At 32.1% G+C, this 24491-nt stretch overlaps 1 protein-coding gene across 3 annotated transcripts in view; it reads left to right on the top strand.

Annotated features, from left to right (window-relative positions):
- The window catches only part of CDH12 (cadherin 12), a 978939-nt gene that overhangs the window by 886871 nt on the left and 67577 nt on the right, over positions 1 to 24491 (top strand). For 2 of the 3 annotated variants that reach the window (XM_066244099.1, XM_066244105.1), the window contains exons 6-7: positions 5880 to 5999; positions 16122 to 16289. In XM_066244099.1, coding sequence (XP_066100196.1) covers positions 5880 to 5999; positions 16122 to 16289 — 288 coding nt within the window. The remainder of the gene's footprint in view (positions 1 to 5879; positions 6000 to 16121; positions 16290 to 24491) is intronic. The other variant, XM_066244110.1, reaches the window with a different exon arrangement.

Genomic DNA, 24491 nt, shown 5'->3' with positions numbered 1-24491 from the left:
TATAGTCTAAAAATTTTAGGACATATCTGGAGGAAATTTTATAACTTTAGAGTGCTTTTGGGTCCTTGGGCTAAATTACAAATCATAAGCTGATGTCACAGCATTAGGGGTGCCAGGGGATACTGTGAAGCCAGGCTGAGCAGAGTCAGAATTAGGAGTAGGAACAAAACAAATTTCCTGTTCTAATCTGATCCTGATAGTACATTTCAAGGGTGCATAACTTCTACTCTGGGAGAATTTTATAACAGATATCTTTTCTAATCTTTAAAAGTTCTGATTATTTAAGACAGATTTCACCAGTATATAAACTTTTCTTTCTTGAGTCTCTAGTAAAGTGGTCCAATAATCATAGTCTACTTGTTGGTATTTTAATATAATTTAAATAAGTATTCTCTAAATTGCATTTTCCTAACATAGAAGAACTAAAGTCTAGGTCATTAGAAAAACATTAAGGTGTGAGGCTTGAGGACAGGAATCACCCTAGTGTTACATATTTAGGAGTCGTCACCTTATGTATCGTACAGAAGAAGAGAAAGTGAGATTGTATGCATTTATTTTATTGACATACCTCTTAATAGCACATACTACATGGAAAATGCATAGTTTCATTGTAAATAAATGTTAACTCATTGAATACTGCTGAAAACGGGTATTATGTTCCACTTTATTTTTTCACATGAGGAATCTAAAACAGAGAAGTTCATTAATTAACTTGAAGTCACATGGTTGGCAAGTGGTCAATCTAGGATTCAAACCTAGCTACTAAGACTCTAGAGACAAAATTGTCCTTCACAGTAACAAGCAATGCAACCTCTTTTGTTGAAAATTTCTAGGGAAATTACATGGGACTGGGCTTCTCAGGTATGGTTTACTCATTAAACTAATCTGCTAAGATTTAAAATGTTCTAAAGCTTGGCACATCCAGAACAATTAAACTGGATTTGCTGATGGGGGCTCATAAATTGCTAGCCTTTTAAAAAATATATTTATTCATTTTATAGTGGGAGGAGAGAGACTAAGGGAGGGGGGAGCAGGAAGCATCAACTCCCATATGTGCCTTGACCAGGATTTCAAACCAGCAGCCTCACCATTCCAAGTCAATGATTTACCCACTGCGCCACAACAGATCAGTCAGGAATCGATATTTTTAATCCCTGTAAATGCCTTATACGCAGCCCTGTGGAAGATAAAGAAGGCAGAAACATCATTTACAATTTTCAGGGGCAAATATAAGAAGAGAACCCACAGAAGGAAGAGCCAAATTGCATGTGGGCAGTGCAATGAAATCTCATGTAAAGTGGACTAAAGGACCCAGATACTTTAAAGACTAAACTCACCTGCTGTGCATTCATGCTTAATTTTGCTTTATAATTAAACTATGCTTTAGCAGAACTCATGTTTCAGTCATAGTATTCAATCCTCTGTGAAATCTCATTTGTGTATACACACACTCATACACACACACACACACACACACTCTCTCTCTCTCTCTCTCTCTCTGGCTTGTCTGAAAACCTTTATGTTTTACATTTCTCTGCTGCTTAATGCTTTTTTTATGTAATAATATGTACATTTATTTTCCAGTCCTATTTTAGAAGGAATTTTTATGTAAACTCTGAGAGTATTATTTATTTATAAAGCAATATATACATAAAGCAAAAGCAAAAAGAAAATGATATGCCATGTGAAATTGTTCTCTCCTCTTCTGTTTATGCATCAGTGTGAAGGGTTAATGTTATTCAGCAAAGAAATTTATATTAAATCCCCTTGGGTTTGCATTCCATATTGTAGCTAAATCTTACTTATGGGATTTTTAATGTAACGTCACTCATTTTTGGTTCTGCTTTCTTAAGTGAGACATTGATGCATTTAAAATTCAGGACAAGTTAAACTCCCATCGAGGTCATAACTAGCTGCCAAGTGGCTCATTTAGAGTATTGTGTGTAGAGTATATGTGTCCTTTGTGTGTATATATGAGGACTATAAGTATCCAACCAATAAACATTTCTTTGGGACTTACTTCATGACAGTCACTACATGCACCAAGAATAAATAATGGAAGGACTGGTAATGTAAAACCTTTTATTGTTTATGAGAAAAACACATGATGTGTTAAGATTCAAATAATCAAAATGTCCTAAAGCTGATGACAGAACAGAGGAGTGGAGAAAATATCTCTACTTGGGTCAGACACACAAGGATTCACAGAAGTGACAGGAGCTGGAGCATCAGGGTGGATAGGATTTCTCCAGGTGGTGGAGGCGAAGGCCCTGCAGTAGCTGGATCACTTGGGCATGAAAGAGCTTGACATAAACAGTCAATACCTCTGTGCACTCCCAGCATGAGGTCCCTGGCAGCCCAGTTGGGAACCGCTCTAGGAGGGATATTGAAACCCATTCATGTCATGCTATTCATAGTATGCCAGTGCATTTAGATTTTTCTTTCAATAGGAATAGAAACCCACTATATATTTTAAATTTTTTAACTTTTTATTAAAAGAAGAAAGAGTACTATGATTGATTTTGTGCAATGGGACAGTGAGTTTGATGCTCCTACAGAGATGGAAGCCATAAGGATGCTTTTTAGCCTTGCAATTGTGATGATCCAAACCAGTTAAGACAGTTGCAGAGGTGATAAAAAGCAAAGAACATATTCAGTGAATAGGATATCTAAATTTTACATCTTGGAAAATTTTTAAAAAATGTTTATAGAAGCCATAAATTAACTTTAGTCTACTTATATTTTCTATGTATTTCTAGCAAGTTTGTTGATTTAATACCTCAGATGCAAAAAAACCTGTCATGCTGGAGATGTCATTTGACAGAGTTTAAAATTATGTGACATTATTTTTATTGTGTGTTGAGAATACTACTTGGAACCTATGCTTACAACTGAACATGTCTATACTGAAAGAATAAATAAATGATCAACAAATTAATACCAATTTTAACATTAGTGTGCTTCAATATTTAATTGTAGCATTCAGTTATTATATCAGAATATTTTTCAAACTCATTTTTTGCCTTGATAATATTAATCTTAATGAAATCAAATAACTAAAGAAAAACTATCACATGACCACATGCCAGAAGTGCATTGTGAAAGCAAACTGGCATTTCCTGTCTGGACTCCAGAATCCACATGCTTATTGTGTAGAATTTAGAGAGACGAGGAAATGAAAATCACCTGAACTCACTAAACAGAGCTAAAGAATAATATCTTAAAGGTAGGTATGCAATCATACACATGCAGATAAGCATATACACATAAAGATAAATGAAGTATAGTGACCATTGATGAATAAAATGACTACAAATTAAGTCAATATAAGCTGATAGATATACTTTCAATAGATATACAGGTAGATATGAACTTTCAATAGATATACAGGTAGATAGATATGAACCATACATATCTATCAATAGACAATATGTGTACAGTTTATATAATACACATATAAGATTAAAATAACAAATAAATATAGGTCTTAAAGTTAATTTACAATATAAAAAAATACAAATAAGAACAAGGAAGTCTGGTGAGAATGCTGGAAAACAAACCAGACTTGTAGAAAGTTAAATAATACAGAGTTTTGGTAGTCAACTTGACAATATATATCAATATGTTAAATTTATATGTCCTTTGATCCCAACTATCCCAATTGTGGGAATTTGCCATGTGCAAAATTGTTTGTAGTTGGTAAATTCTCTAAACACAAAATTTTCTAATAAAATTCTCATAAGTCTTTAAACATTGTGTCCACTAAAAGGAGATTGGTTACAAATTATGATTGTGTTTTTATTATTTTAATAATGGTTATGTACTTTTATAACATGTCTACCCAAAATACTAGTTAATGAATAATGTTCAAGAATGTATGACGAGTCCCATTTCTTTCCTGTAAATAAAGTTTGAAGTATAAGTTAGTATGTTAACAGACAGATAGTTAAAATTAAAGAAATAGAAGTTGGAGGAATAGCTAATATCTGGAATATTGCTAATAGTTCCTGAAAAACAGTGGCTTCTCCACCACCTCTCTTTACTTTTCAATCCAAAGTAAGTGGAGTGCTAACTTCACTGCAGTGAACTTCCTTCCCTAGAACATTTCTAACATACCCTTGTCTCAGGACCTAGAGTTTTCGCTGCATGTGGCAATGCATTTCACTAAGAAAAATGTAATAAGAATAAAAAATAAACAAATCAAAAAAGCCTCACTTTATTCAATTCTCCAGATAAAAAGATTTCTCCAAAGTTGATGTTCTTGTTCACCATACAAAAAAAGTTCCTCACCTGTCACTCTATTTTCGTACACTGCAATATTTTATTTCTTAGCACTCATCACGATGAGGGTTAAAATATCACTTACTACTTTTGATAATGTAGAAAGGTTTGCCTACTTTTTTCTAGAAGTTTTCTTTCTTGAGAAAGGCTGTTGTACTAAAGAACATGTTTCATCTGTTGATACAGCGAAAATTTACCAAAACATCTTAAGAGAAGAAAAAGCATATTAAGATAAGGTATTTGTCATTGAATGTCTACAAAAGTTATCATTTCTTACTTTTTCATCACCCTACCACTTTATTTAATAATAACAACAAAAAAATAGAGGTGAAGTCTTAGCTTTTAGAGTAAACCTTTAAAATTCATTTGTTTCCATTTTGTACTGGCTTAAAAGAAAAAGTCTGAATGGGTAACTGAATGGAAAGTAGCAATCCTGTATTCCCCAGGCAAGGTACTTGAATTTCTCCAGGAGGGGGTAAGACATTCTGTTCATTGTAAAGCATTGGGTACACATATCACTCCCATTATGCTTAATAGAAATTTAGTTCCTTAGCAACATATTTTGTTTATGTCAAGTTTGATATTTTGTTTCTACTTTGCTCTCAACTCAGAATGGAAGCACTGAACAAGACATTGAGAAAGGATTAATCACTTAAAAAATGGTTCCAGTCAGAGACCAAAAGGATGTTTTCCAGAAGGGAGGAAATAGATAATATTATGATGAGTTTACACTGTAAGAGATGATTACTAGAATTAGTGGAGTGATCACATTGTAAGGTATAAAATGTCAAATAATTATCTTGTACACTTGAAACTAAAATAACCAATATAAGATTATATAAAAACTATATTTCATAAAATGTCAAAGAAAGTTATTAAAGATTCAACTATAACTATGAATATATAAAATAAAAATAAATAAAAAACCTCCTTTCGCCTTCTCTTAGTTTGTAAATAATATAAGAGTATCAAAAATGAGAAATGCTGCAGATAATTAGGACTGTCTTTAATGTTTCCCTATGTCAAGGATCACTTGAGTCAATTCAGTAGAAGATATAGAGGTGCTATAATAGTTATAAATGGAATTATTTTCTGTTCCTCAATTCTCAAATATGTCTTAATTAAAGGTGTTCTAATGCTGGTATATAATTGTTGATTTTTAAATTTCAAATTCAAATTACTTACACCTTCAAAAGTTCAATAAGCCTTTGAACCTTTTAGCTTTGCTATTGATATCTTCATCATGAAATTAAAGCATCTGTAGTAAGCAGACGAGTTCATGTAAGCAGTGTCATGTTTTCTTTTGGTGTACAAATCAATGAAATTATTATGATGACTTTTAGTTCAATGATCTAACTACTGGAAATGGACATAGCTTTTAAAATAAATAGTTAAACTATCTATCGTTTGCACCAGTTATACTGTAGCCTAACATTTTGGTTATAATGGTTAAATTATTCTCAATGACATCACGTACTCACAAACTCATTATTAAGTAATGCCAAATTCCAAAAAGAAAATTCGGTACAGCAAATAAATTCTATGACCATGAGCTCTGTACAGTAAAGATGCTAGAGTCATGCTGTCTTATTTTCCAGGTGCATATGTCCTCCAGGTCAAGGCCACAGATGCAGATGACCCGACCTATGGAAACAGTGCTAGAGTTGTTTACAGCATTCTTCAGGGACAACCTTATTTCTCTATTGATCCTAAGACAGGTAAATTTCTTATTAGAGACAACACTATCACCATAGCTTCAAATATTTCAACTTAAATGAAATCTTGGCATACGAAGTCACTTATTCTAATACCACAATAAAGTTTCTGTGCGCTGCAGTTAAGCAAAGGAAGAGAGGTCATTACTTTGCTGCTGTAGAACTTTTTTCCTTTGCATTGAATTTTTTGTAAATATAAATCTTTTCACATCTATGTATTAACTCCAAATTTGTTAGTTAGAATTCTCTGTGTAGTTTAGTTTAAATCTTCCAAAGTCCTGGCATATTTGTTTAACCCTTCTGTTTAAAATAGCTTTTTTTTTTTTTCAGGTATAATTGGTTGGGTTCAATTATGTTCAGTTTTGGGCTTTATCAATATGTGGTAAGATCGTGGAGCTTGTATAGGTATCTTTGGCAAGGGTTTGGATTTAGATTGATACAGTTTTATGTTTATAGTAGGGACAAGGAGAGGGTTGACAGACTGGGAACACCAAGACCACTAAATCTTCTGGTCTATGTTTTTAAAGGTGGTCTCATTTTTAAGTCAAGCTCTTTAAATTACAGTTTTCAAAGACAAATATATAAGCATCTTTGGGAAAATTAGAAAGGGCAGGAAGATACACAGGAAGATTTTGTATCCCCTTTTTTATTTTTATATTTAGATAATAAAATTTAACAGGGTGATATTGGTCAACAAGAGTACACAGATTTAGAGAAAACATCTCCATATCATTTTGACAGTTGATTATGCTGTATACCCAACATCCAAAGTCAAATCATCTTCTGTCACCTTATATTTTGTTTCTTTTTAAGCACCTCCCCCTCCTCACCCCCCCTCTCTTCCCTTACCCTCCCCCTGGTAAACACTGCACTCCTGTCCATGTCCATGAGTCTCAATTTTGTGTCCCACCTATGTATGGAATCATACAGTTCTTAGCTTTTTCTGATTTACTTATTTCTGTATTCTCTTTTAAACAAAATGAGGTCTCATGTTGTGAGAAACTCTGGTTTTGCATGCTGGATAGTTTCAAAGGAGCTCAATTCATTCTGACCAGAGATCAGAGTGGGTGTTCCATGTCACAGTTAAAATAGAAATTCCCCATGGTAGTTATTTTATCCTCACTTTTATAGTGCATTATAATATATTGCATATTGAATTCAATACTCCTTATTCCTACACAGCTTAAAATAATGTAAGAATTGTTAGTGTAGTGCTCAAATATGGTACTTTTTAAATTTTTTAAATAAATCTGTATAGAGCCATATGAATTTGAGTTTCAGACACTAACATGCAAATGGGCTAAACATTTAAAATTTTATACTTTCTGAAAGTACCAAAGCCTTGATGAAGGGAACATTAGTGCTGAAGAGAATCCAAGATGTTCTAAGACAAAGAAGCTCTTTCATTTGGAAATAGGGTCAGAGAACAAAAACCATTGTGTCATGTTAAGAGTTAAGATGGGAGAAGTTATACTTGCAACATAAGTTATTTTCAAGAAGTATGACACTGAAGATAAGATGTTCTTCATAACTGATTATAAGAAAGTTTTGTGGCGGTTGTTGTTGAACTTTGGGAAAGCCATATATATTTTTAGAAAAAAGGAAAATATTATTGAGGAAAGAATGGGAGATGTTGCTCATGAAGTTTATGATGTACAAAGTTCCAAAAAATTTAATAAGGTTTGGGCAATAGGAGAAATGTATAGACAAAGAATAAAGGCAAGATAGCTAAAATATTACACATTCTTTTATCAAGTGGAAGCATAATGGGCTATTTTTTATATAATTACCTATATTTTCCAAAACTAACTAATGGATAATAAATAGGAATAGAAGTATAAATGATATGTGTCTCTTAGATGTCTTCAGCCTCTCAGAAACACTTTGCAGATACAGAAGAGATGGAAGAAAGAGAAAGGAGGTGTGTAGAGATTGGTAAAGAGGGAAGTTCAGCATTAGATACAGTTATTGGCTTGCAGTGCTTTACCCTATAGACTAGGTGAGTTTGTGTACTAAGACTAAATGTGGGAGCAGAAAGATGAAGGATTTAATATTGGTAAAACAACTATAGTTGGAGCCAATACCTATCTTAAAAGAAAAGCAAGATAAATTCCTACTAGATGAACTTAAGCAGAAAGCATGAGTAAAGAATATAATTTCTATAGTCAAATTAATACAAGACAGATAACTATTATGTGAGTCTGAACACTGTTCTCCCCTCACTTTACATGTTAATTATCAACCTTATATGAATTCTAATGCTTTTCGAAAGCATTATTTTACAGAGGAGTATTATATACATAATATAATTTTTATCATTGTTTATATTTTTATATAATGCTTATTACTTAGACAAAAGGTGAAACATTTCTGGCATAAACTATGGAATAGATTTTTTGAAGCATTGATTTCCGCTGGAGACAGAAGTCTTGACACTAACGATATCTCAGACCACTAGACAGGAAAAGAGTGGATGATGAAACACTTCATTAATAGAATGATAACTAGTTTTTCATGCACAGAAACCATTAAGAAGAGTTCTTGTCAAATTTATCACCTTGTGGTTAATAAGAGTAAATAAAAAAATCAAAGATAATTGCAATTTCTCAGAAATGGTCTCCATTTGTTCCAGTCATATAACTTCCTTTTATGATTCCTTTTGCTATTATTAAATAAAATGCATGAAAAGCTAATATTATCTAAAAATTTCCACATTTGAGTATAAAATGCAGTAAAAACAATGTTTAAAGAAAGAATCTCATCAAAACTTCTGGTCCCAAGATATTTATGAAAAGGTAAAATATAACTATTTTTCATTTGAAATAAGATTTTCTTATTGATACTGATATTTGACAAAAGTTCCTAGCATCTCAATTTAAGTCATTATAGCAAGCTTATATGGAAACAAACAAATTGACAAATATTATGAAATATACCCAGAAAAAATAGTTTTTGTTAAAATTGGCAAATTTGGCAATTATTTGGTTTAACTCTAAAATAATTTAAAAGCATTAGAATTCAAACACATTCATGTATATGCCACAAATAATTATTAAATGATATTTTAAAAACTCACAAATATAGGTAAATCTATAAAACATTAAAAAATGTCTATACTTATAATTAATGTTTATAAAGTATTATATATTTGTTATGTTATGTTGTACTATGACATTATATACATTTTTACACTTAAAAATTAATTAGGAAAAACATTCATAATCTATAAAACATCAAACAATAGACATTGTAATATTTTACCTAGTACATAAAATTAGGATGCTAAATGTCTGCATATAATTATTTCATTGAAAAAAACAAACATTGCTACAAATGATTTTCTTCATGCCTTAACTTACATTTAAAATTATTTAAATTTTTCCCTAAATGGTTTAGAAAACTAGTCTGAGTTGGGTAAGAAGTATACTGCTATTAAGTATATCTTGGGTGATATGTTGTAGTTACTAAATAATCTGAGAATTGAGAGAGCATTATAATATTTATTTCAACATAATTCTTTAAATCTATGAACTTTAAAATTTTTATTGTAGTAAAATATACATAATAAAATTACCATTTTAGCCATTTTAAATATATAATTCAATGGCATTAAGTTTATTTACTTTGTTGTGCAACCATTATTGCCATCTATCTCTAAAACTTTTTTATAATATTATGTTTATAAAAATGTGTATTTATAAGTTATTTTATGTATTTAAACAAGATTTATAGAATTCATATGGAAACAGGTGAGAATGGAGTTGCTTGCATAAGCTATCTTTCTGCTCTTCCTTTATTCACTATGATATTTCATGCTCTGAGATCCTGTCCTAGCTTCTATTCAGGAAATCTGATAAAAGTTGTTGAGAAATCTGACACTTTTGCAAGATTTTTGCTTTTTAAGTTTGACTAGCACCTTTTATTCAGAGACCTCCTGCCATATCCTAACTAATAGTTATTTCTTCAGGATTTTAAAAAGGTATTGGTGTTTTGAAAGTCTATATTAAAATTAAAGCATTGATCAGACTTTATACTGAGCTGTATTTTATTGCATTATATAAATACTTAACGATGTTTTATACTAGTTTGAAGATGCTTTTGATATTAACTCAGAATTAAGTCTTATAAAATTCAGACAAGTTTGTTGGTGCTGGCAAGAGAGTGAGAACTTTTTTAAAAAAATTATTGAGGGTCAGGGAGGCGGAGAAACAGACTGCTGTATGCACACCGACTGGGATCCACCCAGCAAGGTCCCTATTTATGAGGCCATTGCTCCATTGCTCAGCAACTGAGCTATTGAATATTTTAGCACCGGAGGCAGAGACCATGGAGCCATCCTCAGTGCCAGGGGTCAACTTGCTCATTTGAGCCATGGCTGTAAAAGTGGGGTAGAGAGAGAAAGAGAGAGAAGTGAAAGGGAGAGGGATGGAGAATCAAATGGTCACATTTCCTCTGTGTCCTGACCCAGAATCGAACCCTAAACTTCCACACATCGAATCAACATTCTACCACTGAGCAAACCTACCAGAGCTGAACTTCTTTTTTTCAAAGGCAAAGAAATGAATGTTTGCCCTCTGAAAGTAGTCACTATTTTAATTGGGGGGGGGACATTAAGACAAGTACTGATATGAAGTTATTAAGAACAAGGAAACAATAGGTGCTGATAAACATTGGGAAGGATGTATTAGGCAAATAGACAAGTATTAAGGTTAACAGTTGCATACCTAAAAACTACATAACTGAAAACAAAAGTTTTCTTCTTTCTGCATTGGCACAGTCTGTGACAACTCTGTGTGAATGCCATTTGCCTTATTTTAAAAAGCATGGGGCCCTGCTGGTTGGCTCAGTGGTAAGCATCGGCCTGGTGTGCAGGAGTTCCAGGTTCGATTCCCGGCCAGGGCACACAGGAGAAGCGCCCATCTGCTTCTCCACCGCTCCACCCCTCCCCCTCTCCTTCCCCTCTGTCTCTCTCTTCTCCTCCCGCAGCCAAGGCTCCATTGCAGCAAAGTTGGCCCGGGCACTGAGGATGCCTCCATGGCCTCTGCCTCAGGTGCTAGAATGGTTCTGGTTGCAACAGAGCAATACCCCAGATGGGCAGAGCATCGCCCCCTGATGGGCATGCCAGGTGGATCCCGGTCGGGTGCATGCGGGAGTCTGTCTGACTGCCTCCCCATTTCCAACTTCAGAAAAATACAAAAAGAAAAAGAAAAGCATAGAATGCACATATCAAAGAATATTTAACCTTGAAAGGAAAATACTCATGGGGGATGTAATACATGCATTTGGGAAGTTGAAAAACTGCCAGTACAACACAAGCTAGCTGTATTCCGTGCCGCTTGAGAAGAAAATGGCTATCAATGGCTGGAATTAATTCCACAAAGAAATAATTTTATTTTATATATAAAAAGATGTTAATATTTGTCCATGAATTAAAGGAGTACTTAATGAAATTATGTGCTCTAAATTACCAGAAATGCTAAAGCAAATGATGAGAAATGAGCTAGTGTTTCATGTTGTTGCTAATGACAGGATTTTCTTTAGTCTCAGGACTGAATAATATACCACTGTATGTATCCAGTCTTCTTTGTCCAGTCATCTGCTGATGAATAGTTAAGGTGATTCTATATTTTGGCTATTTTGAACAATTTTTATTTCTTCTGGATACATGTCCAGAAGTAGTATGGCAGGATCATAAGGTAGTTATAACTTTAGTTTTATTGCATATAGTATTTTGCATAGTGGATGCACCAATTCACACTCCAACCAACAGTGTGTAAAAGGAAGGGTTCCTTATTCTCTGTTTCCTTCCAATACTTATTATTTCTTGCCTTTATGATGACAGCCATTCTTAGAGGTGTGAGTTGATACCTTATTGTTGTTTGGTCTTCATTTCCTCGATGACTATTGATGTCCAACACTTTTCATGCACCTGTTGGCCATTTGTATATCTTCTTTAAAAATATATTATTCAGTTCCTCTGCCCATTTTTAACAGATTATTTTTGTTATTGAGTTGTGTGCATCTTTATATTTTGGATATTAATCTCTTGTCAAATATACATATTGAAAATATTTTCTCCTATTCCACATTGCCTTTTAATTTTATTGATTGATTCTTTTGCTGTGCAGAAAATTTTTAGTTTGCCATAGTCTCATTTACTCATTTTCAAGATGCTTCAAAGAGGGTGTATTTATCTTTAAATGACACTGTGTGAGTTCTTTGCTCTGCCGTGGTCCTGTTTATCTCACCCTTCACCATAGCTGTGTGCTGCAGGCACCTCTGCTCTTCCTGGATGCTACGAAGGGCCATACTCCCCTGCTCCACCCCACTGAGAACAGCTCTCCCTGTGTTCTTTCCAGGATTCTGAGATTGCAGCTCTAAAACTTTTCCTGAGAGTATTGTTCTGACACCCCCTTCAATGGCACTTGATTTCTTTTTCCTCATAACAGTAATGACCATCTGAAATTAGTTGAATTATATAAGTACTTTTTTATGGCCTCCTCACCACTCAATATGAACACATAGCCATTAGATGTACATTCTAAAAAAAAAAATTTTCTATAGATACTGTATTAATTATTGTCCCAGATGGGTAGTTTGAGATCTGTTTAATAAGAAGGCTCTTTATTAAAATGTGAGCAGGCTATAGGGAAACCATGGGGACAGGGAAGAATTTGGAAAAGGAATACAAGTGACTGGAATTGCCAAATTAGGGCTCAGGGATGAGAAGGGCCTGGAGACACATTCGTCTGTGTGGTGAGAGACCACAACAGGAGATGTGGGGTGATCCATGGAAGAAAGAAGCCAATCTCATTTTTTGTATAGCATCCAATCTCTGCCAATGGCTAAAGTCAACCAAGAGCCAGAGCAGAGAGAAGTCTAGAAGAAGGTGTAAAATGGATTTGAAGGAGCAATTGGAAGAGTCTTCACTATTATACCTTCAAAGTTAGTAACATTATGTGATCAAAACATATTTAATACAAATGCTGACTGAATGTAGTGTCCCATGTCTCAGTCCTACAATTCACCCTCATTTCAAGAAATAGCTCATATAATACCATATCCTTGAATTCATATGTACTATTTTTATATATAGTATTGAATTTTTTATCACACATTGTTATCAATGTATTTAACACATTTTTACAAAATAAACTGAGATCTACCAAAATTAAGGGTCTTGCATACAACATGACAACAATTGCAGAAGGAGAACTTATTTTTGGGAGACTAGCATCTCTTGATATATTAAGATTATAATTCTCTCAATCATATATTTTCTTTGGCATAAATAAAATCTATTTTTCATATTCTTGTTTTTACTCTAATTATCTCTATTATATTTGTTGGAAAGTTCATCATGTTTAACACACTTAAATCATACAAGTCAACGTATACTTGTCTACTCTTTTTTTCCAATAAGTTATTTTAGAAGTATGTATAAAGTTTATGGTATCACTCCCATGAAGTATTTATACTGTTGAAAAAAATGCAGTTTTTGTTTGTTTGTTTGTTTGTTTGGCTTCAGCTATTATCTTATAAGAGTTTTGCTATGTCTTTATGTACAAATACTGAAAAATAGAATTAGGCACATGAACTGAAATTTAAGATCTGAAATAACAAAATGTAACATTTCCTTCTGCTGGTTACATTCTACTAACACTTAATAAGTTCAGTACTTGGCAAAGTGGATGTGAAGGTGAATGTTGCTCAGGACCATGAAGTGTACTTTTGTTTGTGTGGTTTTAAATGTTTGGCAGTAAATAAACAATGCATACCCATTAGAAGAGTAACTTCTTCAAAAGTAGGTTTTTTTCTCCTGAGGCTTATTTAATAGAACACATGTTTAAAGATTCTCTTGTCACACTGAATTTTGCCTAATTCCCCAAATTCAACTTTAAAAAAATTAAATACTGCAAATGCCTTGTGTATTTTTGGGGGATGGGAGTTTTAGGTGGAAAATGTAGTGGAAAGGCAGAAGTACATCATGCTTATCATTGATTTTCCCTAAAGCTACATGCATGGCCCTGTTTGCTCTCTGAACTCTAACACAGTGGTCCCCAACCCCCGGGCCACGGACCAGTACCAGTCCGTGGGCCATTTGGTACCGGTCTGAAGAGAAAGAATAAATAACTTACCTTATTTCCGTTTTATTTATATTTAAGTCTGAACGATGTTTTATTTTTTTAAAATGACCAGATTCCCTCTGTTACAACCATCTAAGACTCACTCTTGACACTTGTCTCATAAGTTTGACAATTATATTTAAAAATACCACAGTTTTTATGATGGTCGCATAATTTTATTTTGTGCATTATCCATCCCAACCTAAAAGCCGGTCCGTGAAAATATTTTCTGACATTAAACTGGTCCATGGCACAAAAAAGGTTGGGAACCACTGCTCTCACACATCTTCTATGAACAGCATTACACTAGAAGGGGGGCTGGGAGACACAGGTCACCTGAGAGACTCAGACAGAGCAGGAGGACAGGGCACTTTCAAGTCAAGATGACAATTGTAAAATATCACAAGAAAAACAATCTAGTTGTAAAGAAGTCTGATAATGCCTATTTGCTCTCTTTGCATAGCAGCTTAATATATGTATAAGTATAAAGTTTCTATATAATGCATTTATACATTTTCATATTGGAAATATTCATATTAGAAATGAATTGAGTAAAAATTTTTATATATACCTTTTCATATGAGATTTGATTTGAGTAAATATAGATTTTTGTCAAGAACAGGACAATGAAATATGCATATGAATTAAATCTAGCCATTTATAGAGAAAATATAATAATTGTAAGGCAGGTAGAAGTCATAGAGCTGAAGGCATGTAGGACCCTGCCATTGATATGCAGAGGTGAAGAGACATGGGAATGAAACGTTAAGAATCTGAACTGAAGAAAGGAGAGCAGATTGAAATATAAGGGTGTCAGTGCCAATCCATAAATAAAGTAGCAGTCGCAGAAATGGAGCTCGCCTACTTCCAACTAGTTCCTGCTACGGGTTAGAACAAATCATAGATTTTAGTTAAATCTGAACTAAAAACTGAACAGCGTTTGGTAAGTTGATAGTAGAAATAGTAGATAAAATGGGATTAATATTCACTTTATGATTTAGATATTGTACTTTGTGTCTGACAGTTGATACTATCATTGTTATTTAAATGTGCTACTTTTTTTTTAAAGAAACAACTCTAAAAAGCACATGACTTTAAGACAAATCCTCTGAAATTTTTTGCTAAAACCATTGGCTATAGATTAGAATCTGGTATAAAATTTATTTATAATTTTACTTGCAACAAATCCAGAAGGTTTTAGTTATTTAACTATGAATAAATATCAATATAAATTAGTTCTACAGTTGAACACAGTGCTGAAAATAAATAGGATAGGTAAATATATATATATATGATTCATAATTGTAAATTTAATTATCTATGGATTCAGTTATTTATTCAGCCAGTCTTTCAATTAGGCCATTGGTCTGACTAAATCCCTTTTGAATTGTAACCCTGTCTTGATGGTAAAATACTCTGGTGAGAAGAAAGAAAAGGTCTTGCAATGACAAAGTTTAATAGGATATAAGTAAAAATTTATAACTAAATAATTAAAAGGAATCTTGAAGGACAAAAGAAAATATACAAAGAAAATACGTAATGTTTAAAACAGCAAAATAATATATTTATCTTAATTATGAATGAAGAAGCAAATGACAGTTTTTAGAAACCTCTCATTCAGTGTAACACTTAATATTGTTATTATATAAATATTTAATCCATATTCTTTAACATTTTCTTTTGCTTTGAAAGATAGGACCATTCTGTATAAATCATAACTGACCTGATTGACTTAATAAATGATGACCATCTTTTAAAGTTGATACCTTGTTCTTAAACTAAATTCCACCATGCTATGTATTTTATTATATGGCTGTTACAATATGATTAATTATGTCCTAACCATATTTTTGGTGTTTCACTTTTTAAAAGATACATAGCTTTTGTTGTTGTGATTTTGCTAGTAAACTAGGTAGAATCGTTGTCTTATTGCGAACAATTTTATTTTAGAAAATACAACATTTGTGATCTTTATCTTTGTTATTTTTTTTCCCTTAAGGTATTATTAGAACAGCTCTGCCAAACATGGACAGGGAAGTCAAAGAACAGTACCAGGTCCTCATCCAAGCAAAGGATATGGGAGGACAACTGGGAGGGTTAGCTGGGACGACCATTGTCAACATCACCCTCACTGATGTCAACGACAATCCACCTCGTTTCCCCAAAAGTATGTTCTTTCCTGTTAAGTCTAAATTAGTGCAGCTTTAAAAAATTTTTTTTCTTATATTACATTGATGCAACAGAAATTTCAATATTTATCCAGATATTATATTTGTAGTCTTTAAGAAATTGATGGTAATGAGTAAAAATTAAATGACTTCAGAATTTCAAGTTTTTCATTAGACTCATGAATAATGTGACTAAGGTAATAGAAAATAATAAATATAAGTGAGTCAGAAGTCTCATGCTATTGATTTTTGTCAAAGTAAAATATTCACAGTAGATTGGGATAATGCTCTAATTTATTATATATTAATTGAAAAAGATACACATGAAAATTGCCATGTAATTTAAGACACATTTGATATTTATACCATATTATTTGCTATTTATATCATTTAATTACTGCCTTCTTATTAGTGATTATGTATTTTGAGTCATTTTCATATACTTTTGTGTATCAGACGATTTTAAAATGATGCTATTTGTATTACTTTAGTTCTATTTTATTTTAGTTTTGCAATAGGTAAACATTGCTACAGCTTCTATGATAATAGCATGATTCATATCTGTATCTTCTTTATAGCTCAGTTTCTTATTGAAAATGAATACTTCTGACTTGTGTTTTGTCTAATTTTCTCTTGCAGTAATACATTTAACAGCAATTGGTACCTATTTGATTTCTGGTACATTTTCAAGGATTAGTTCAGTGTTCCTAGAACTTAGAATACAGAAATAAAATGTTTCTGTTGCTGGTTAAATAAAGAACTTGAGTAAATCACTAGGTACTCATTTACATAAATAGTTTTAAAAAACACAAAATACTATTTTCCTTCTGACTCCAGAGAGTTTGAGTTCATGTAATAAAGTTATATAATTCTGAGAATATTTAACTAAATAGACTTTTACTCCTTTAGCTATATGGTTGTTCTCCATATTTTACTACTTTGTTATTTTTTCTTAAATTCACTATTCATTTTTAATGAAATAATTTTACTCAGTAATCAGAACATTGAATTGCCAATGTTAAGTGTGGCAATTAGAAATCAACATACTTTATCAAATAGAATGTATATGGAAGTGGCTAAGATATTATTTGTTATGATTAATAACACAGAGAGTATTAGAGCAACACTTTTCCTTACTTTGGTATTATGAGAAACAGGGAAAATATTAATAAATATTAAAAGGAAGAAAGAAACACACATTTGACTCTCTAGCACAAGACAATAATAAAAAATGTGTTCCCAATCCAGAAAGCAGTTTTGTTTTCTTTCTACTACATTTGTGTTACAAGCTGTAATAGCTAATTGAGGAAGATAATTTAGCAGATTACTCTGCTTTTATCTAAAATGTGATATTGTGAAGTTAGGTTCTCTTTGGGGTTTTGTGCAGATAAAACACGTTCAATCTAGAGTATAAGAAATAGAAAAACTCTTTCTAGATAACGTCATTATTCTCATTCACAAAGATGATAGTGAGTTATCTCAGAAGAGGAACAGAAAAACTCAGCAATTGAAAAATACAGCCTTTGTGGATATGGTGAAGAATGGTTTCTAAAAGTTTGGGTTCAGACTCAGACAAATAGGCTGGGGTGCATTGAAATGAAAGTGTCTCATTGGGAGAGAACTTAGACTGTGCTTAGGAAACCAGGATGGTGTGATCAGTTCCCACTGAAACAGGAAGGTCACTTTAAGAACTTAATGAGAGAGAGTCTGGATAAAGCAGTGAGAGCAGGTTTAAGGATAACTAGATGAGTTCCACCTTAAGAGATCAAGGGTCGTACACTGGGGCCTGTAGAGCATTTACATGCTTCGACAGAAACATTATTATCATCTTAGCTCATTTTACAACACTTGATGACACAAATTTTCCACATTTTGCTCTTAAAAAAACTGAGGCTTAAAACAATTTAAAAAACTTCTTAGAGAAATGTGGGAAGTTTTGGGGTTTTTTTTAAATCTGAAGTTCAAATTCCTTCTAGCTTGACATGGAATGAAAACCAAAACATTATTCTTTTCTTTTACCTGTCACGATAAAACCATTTTTTTAGAATTCAGCTGCAAAACAGTAATGTGACATATGTTAAATTGTCACCATAAACAGAGAAATGAGAGAGAAGAAGAAATATACTAAGTAGATCACTGTGATCAATTATTTTCCGCTTATGTTACATGAATATTTGAGTGATTGTCTGAGCTATAACAGGTCAGAGATATTTTTGAATCATGAGAAAAAGGAGCGTTCACATTTTACATGAATAAAAAATTAATTCCCTTGTAACGCTGCATGCCGTTATGTCAAGGCCTTCCTACTGCATTGTCATTTTGAATTACATCCTTCAGAGGAAAAGACAGAGTTCATTTATAAACAGAAAGCCATCTCTTTAGAAGTCAGTGCTTTTTTTTTTGCAGGAATATTTCTCATGGGGAGCAATTAAACTGCATATATGACATAAAATTACAAACTAAAATAATAGTCTTTGAATGTAAAAGTCAAGTAATATATTCCATACATAAATAGCACCTTGCTATATTTGTTCATGCCTGTTAAACAATTATACTGAAAAAGAAATCTTCCTTTGGAGGAACTTTATGAGTTACATTTCATTGTTTAAAATGCACAAGATGGCCTGACCTGTGGTGGCGCAGTGGGATAAAGCGTCAACCTGGAACACTGAGGTCGCCGGTGCGAAACCTTGGGCTTGTCTGGTCAAGGCACATATGGGAGTTGATGCTTCTTGCTCCTCCCCCTTCTCTCTCTCTCTGTCTCTCTCTCTCACTCCTCTCTCTCTAAAAAAAAAAAAATCAATAAATAAAAAAATATTTAAAAAAAAAAAAATAAATAAATAAAATATTACAAGTGTTTTAAAATGCACAAGATGATTTTTTAAAATTCACTGCTCATATTTTGGTATTTGTGTGTGTACATATATCATACATATGTGACATTGTTAAATGCCCATTACATTTATTTTTTCTATAAATCTGTAAGATATAATAAATAGTATATGCATTTGTAGAATGGAAATATAAAGCTTGCTATTTTTTGTTGTCAAAACTTCCTTTAAATTTGATATGATCAGGGTGATAATACTAATTCATTACTATGTGTCATGCACTATACAAAGTTTTTTGCCTGTCAGTTCCCATTTAACTCTTATAATGACAGTGTAGTTCAGATCAATTTTAGAGTACAGTAGCAAGGCCATATTATTAAGAAATCTTAAGTAATTTTCCCAAGATCACATGGCAACTGTGTAAGAGAACCAACACCTAATCTTGTGCAAGGACTTCTGAACTCTTAACTTTTTATCATTTTTCTTCTTTAAAAGCAATTTGCTTTTGAGGCAAAACAAACAAACAAATAAAAAACCCTACACATATCCCAGAAAACTGTTTACAAAAAGATAATAGTACTGTTTCATAAATATAAATAATACCTAGCATGTTAAAAGAGCTCTCCCTGTAGTCATATAAAAGCAAAATCTTTTCTTTGCAAAGTCTTTTCCATATAGTTATAAAGCTATCATCTACACTAATCAAAGCTATCTGTAGTAGGTCACCACCTGTTAAAATAAGTTACAGGACATGCTGATTGTTTCCATTACCTGAATTTTAAATAACAAAACTATCTAACAAGCTTATCTAAACCATGCATTAGGAAATCAAATCAATTAAGTGGTGTGGTTAATTCACATATTGCAAAGTATTCATACTTTCCTTACTTGGTCTTTTTTTGCTGTATAATTATTTTGCAATGAATATAAAAACAAATGAAATGAAGCACTTTATGTACAATTTTAGATGAAAAGAGATTATTTATAAGAAATGTGTAGGAGTGCTTACTGTTTTTCTCTTTTTTTTTAATACAGTAAGAGAGTAAGAGAACTTTCTTTTTGTTAATGATTTCAAATGTAGAAAATAAGACATTTATATTTGTTATAGTGATTTCCTAGTCATAAATAAAACAAAGTTTTAAAGTAAGTCTGATTTAGTCAAATGCTTACCAACATGTTCACATTGACTGTTTCTAGGTATAGGAGCATTGACTTAATTTTACTTCAATTGTAGAATTAAACTAATTTATGAAATCTCTATTTGCTTGATACTCACCAATTATTACCACTGAACTAAAAAAGGAATTCTTTTCTCATGTGAATTTTCAGTGTTCTTGTTCTATCGAAATATATATTAGGATGAGTGTAAACTAACCTTAAATGATTCCCAGTTTGTTTCTACTAATATCCACTGGCTTTATTATAAATAATTTTACAATAATTTTATTTATGATGTATGTACATTATAATAATTATACTTTTTAAAGAAACTTTACCCAGATTAAATATATATATACTCTCATTGTTAATAATAATTTCCCAACTTTTCTTAAAAATCTTGTTTATTTTAATCTTTGCAGTTTATGAAAATCACATTATACTCAATAAAACATTCTTGTAGCTTTTATATATAATAAGATATTATATTACAAAGCACATTGTAAGATAAATATCTACATTGACAAATATATTACAAACACAATAAAATTCCAAAATAGGATTATCAAAATGATTATTGTTATAAAGAGGTGATAGTAATTAGGTATAACTGGAATTATTGAGAAAACATTATGAAGAACATAGCATTTGAAAAGAAATATACAGTAAGAATTTAACAAATTGAAAAAAAAAGATGTTGGTCACAGATTGCCACAATCTTACAATATAAACATATATTTATATATCACTGTGTGTTTTTGAGTAGAGGGGTGATATTTTATTTCAGAATGTTAGGAAACAAATTTGATACCTTAGTCAAGTCTGAAGAAGAGCTCAGATGTGAAACAGATCAAGGGCAGTAGTTTAGAATAGATACGCAGAAGCAGAATTGAGAGAGATTTTAGTAGCAGAATAGAAAGGACTTGGTTATACATGAGGTTCAAAGATATGTAAGATGTAAAGAAATAATTTAAGTAGAAAGTTGGTTTCTCTGTCGATGTGCTAAAATTTGTGTGGAGATGAACAGACGTTGGTACAAAATTTAGGGATCCTTAAAGTCAGAGTCAAAGAAACATTTCTGACAGATGTAAATGTAGATGTAATAAAAATAGGTCTGAGGCAGAGAGAAAATCAGGAAGATTAGAGAAGATATAACTCATAACTCTCTAAATTTTAGATACTAGGAATCCAGAAAGACTATGAACCAAGTCATTAGGAGAACTTTAAACCTAATCACCTCAAAACTTTAATGCAGGGTGGAGCAAAAGTAGGTTTACAGTTGTTTGTATGAAAAATAATACAATAATTAATAAATAATAATATAAGAATAAACTCTGTTTTCCCATATTCACAAACGGTAAGTCTACATTTTTCCCAATCTGTACATAGACTTCTAACAGTCATGATAATTTCTAATCATAGATTTGAAGGCATCATAAAGTCACCACTTACTTCCCATTTTAAATTGTTGTATTTTACCTTGCCTTATAACTGGTCTAGGTATTCATATAAGAAAATAAATTAAAATTTTAAAGTATTTTTACAAAAAAGTTAAACAGATTATAAGTAATAAGAAAACCATAAAAATAAAGCATTTTGTACATAAGAAATCCATTTTATGAACAAACACTAAAGAAAATAAATTATATCATTCAATGAATAATGTTGAATTGATTGCTAGTTTTATTGAAGTATAAATGCAAAGCAGTCTATATTAATATTTTGTACTATATAAAGGGGATAAAAAATTTAATCTCTTCCTTCCAGCACCTCTTTTATAACGGGAAATTGTTAATAGGCAATTATACTATCTGAAGTAAAATAAACAATAAACCTATTACATAATAATATATAAATGTATAAGACAGGCTCCCAAAATTATAGAGAGGATATAAGAGGATTTTAAAGGAAATTATATTGACACTGATTTCTGAAACCTGTAAGAGTTAGACAATATTAGAGCAAATGTGTACTAAAATATTTTAGACCTTTGGAAAAACATGATGTATTATTTAAAGAATTGTGAAAAAGATAGAAGTTTAAACAAGAAAAAAAATCATCAAAAATGACTTGAAGTTGTCCTTGAAAAAATGGGGAATAAAATTTATGCAAAAGGAGATGAGGAATAGTGGGCAAATAAAACATTTTAGGCATAAGCAATAAAATAAGAAGAGATAAGGAGTATTTAAATAATAAAATATATTCAATTAGAAAAATTTAAACCATTTTATATATACATGATGCATGAATATGTGATGGATAGTCAGAAATAATTTGCATAGCAATAAATTAGTTATTAGTGAAAAAATTAGTTTGGATAAAAGAAACCAAAATACTATGTGGGAAGGCTATTCTCAAATTTAATATTTTAGACTATCTTCCTAATGTTTCAAAAATTACCTATGAGAAATTAAAGCTTTGGGTGAATAAATATTCCCATGTATATTTCAATTCCAAACATTTTTCAATATGAGAAATTAAAGCTTTGGGTGAATAAATATTCCCATGTATATTTCAATTCCAAACATTTTTCAAAAGCTTTGTTTGTAAGGTGCTAAATTTACTTATAATTTGGAATAAAACTTAATGTGGCATATTGTATTGTGAAATAATTTTGCAATTATCATTGAGAATTATCTATCTCCTAGATTTTATTGGATGGATCAGAAATTAGACAAAGACAAAAGAAAGGTTTATATATAACGGGGGTCTTAAGAAAATATTAAATAGATGAACAATGGAAAGTTATTGTTCATGTAAATGGTGTGAACTCCTGCCAAGATCTTTATCATGTTTACTATTATGTAATTGTGATAATGGTTAGTATATAAATCACATTCATTAAAAATAGATGGTTTTTGAAAATTAAATATACTTATTGTTCTGTCAATTATTAGGTAATATTTGTGGGTTGTTTTTCATAGCTCACTGGGAATTGGTTTGGTTGGGATTTTCAATGAAATTTCTTGAAAAAATAATGTTCTAAAGAATCATTTGGCCCTTGCTGGTTGGCTCAGTGGTAGAGCGTAGGCCTGGCGTGTGGGAGTACCAGGTTGGATTCCCCACCAGGGTACACAGGAGAGGCGCCCATCTGCTTCTCCACCCCTCCCCTTCTCCTTCCTCTCTGTCTCTCTCTTCCCCTCTGCAGCCAAGTCTCCATTGGAGCAAAGTTGGCCCCGGGTGCTGAGGATGGCTCTGTGGCCTCTGCCTCAGGTGCTAGAATGGCTCTGGTTGCAGCAGAGTGACGCCCCAGATGGGCAAAGCATCACCCCCTGGTCTGCATGCCGGGTGGATCCCGGTCGGACACATGCGGGAGTCTGTCTGACTGCCTCGCAGTTTCCAGCTTCAGAAAAATACAAAAAAAAAAAAAAAAAAAAAAAAAAAGAATCATTAGCTTTGCAAAGAAATATATAGATTCATGGTTACTCCGTCTACACATTTGTAGAACTATAGTATTAAACATAGAAATTTGAACTAGAAAGCTGAGAGCTATGTAATAGGATGGAAGAATTAGAACAGAAAGAAGTGTAATACATTTTTCTTTTTTCTTGGATGCAGAGGCAGGAGTCATTTTATCTTTAGAGTTATATCCTTTTCCCAGAATAGTTTTACATCTTCTAATTCTCTTTTCTCTATATCTTCGTTGATTTTGCTCTATAGGCACTCAATAAAGAAACCTTTACCAAGTCTATCTAACCAACTCAATTAACCATTAGTTGGCATTTGCATTCATCAGTATAGTGTATTTAAGAAAAAGTTGAATTATTTGCATTTTTAAAAACTTATTATGTTAACTTGTTGCCCAGGAGTAACCAGTTGTATACTTTTCAATTTCTTATTTGTAGTCTGGTAGATGGTATGCTGAAGCTAGCTCAGACCAGTTGTGTAGTTCTCCCAAATCAGCACTCAGTGATGTTACATTGGCTTGAAATCAGCCATGTGGGAGTTCTTTCCACAGATATTATACATACTAAACATAAAGGCTTACATCTTCTTTTCCTTCCTGTCTAACTCAATTATTAAACATTTATTAGGGCTCTCTATAAGTCATTATTAGGGCTCTGTAAGTCTTACTTATTGTAAGACTACTCTCCTTGATTGAGAGTTAAAATAATATCTATCTCATTGTCTTAATGTGAGTCTAATGTAGTTAATAAGGAATAATCTTATCCAGTGTTTAGAAAAGTGCCTGAGAAATAGAAACAGATAAGA

This window comes from Saccopteryx bilineata, chromosome 1 (assembly GCF_036850765.1).
Source record: "Saccopteryx bilineata isolate mSacBil1 chromosome 1, mSacBil1_pri_phased_curated, whole genome shotgun sequence".
NCBI lineage: Eukaryota > Metazoa > Chordata > Mammalia > Chiroptera > Emballonuridae > Saccopteryx > Saccopteryx bilineata.
This window is presented reverse-complemented; position numbering and strand designations above follow the sequence as displayed.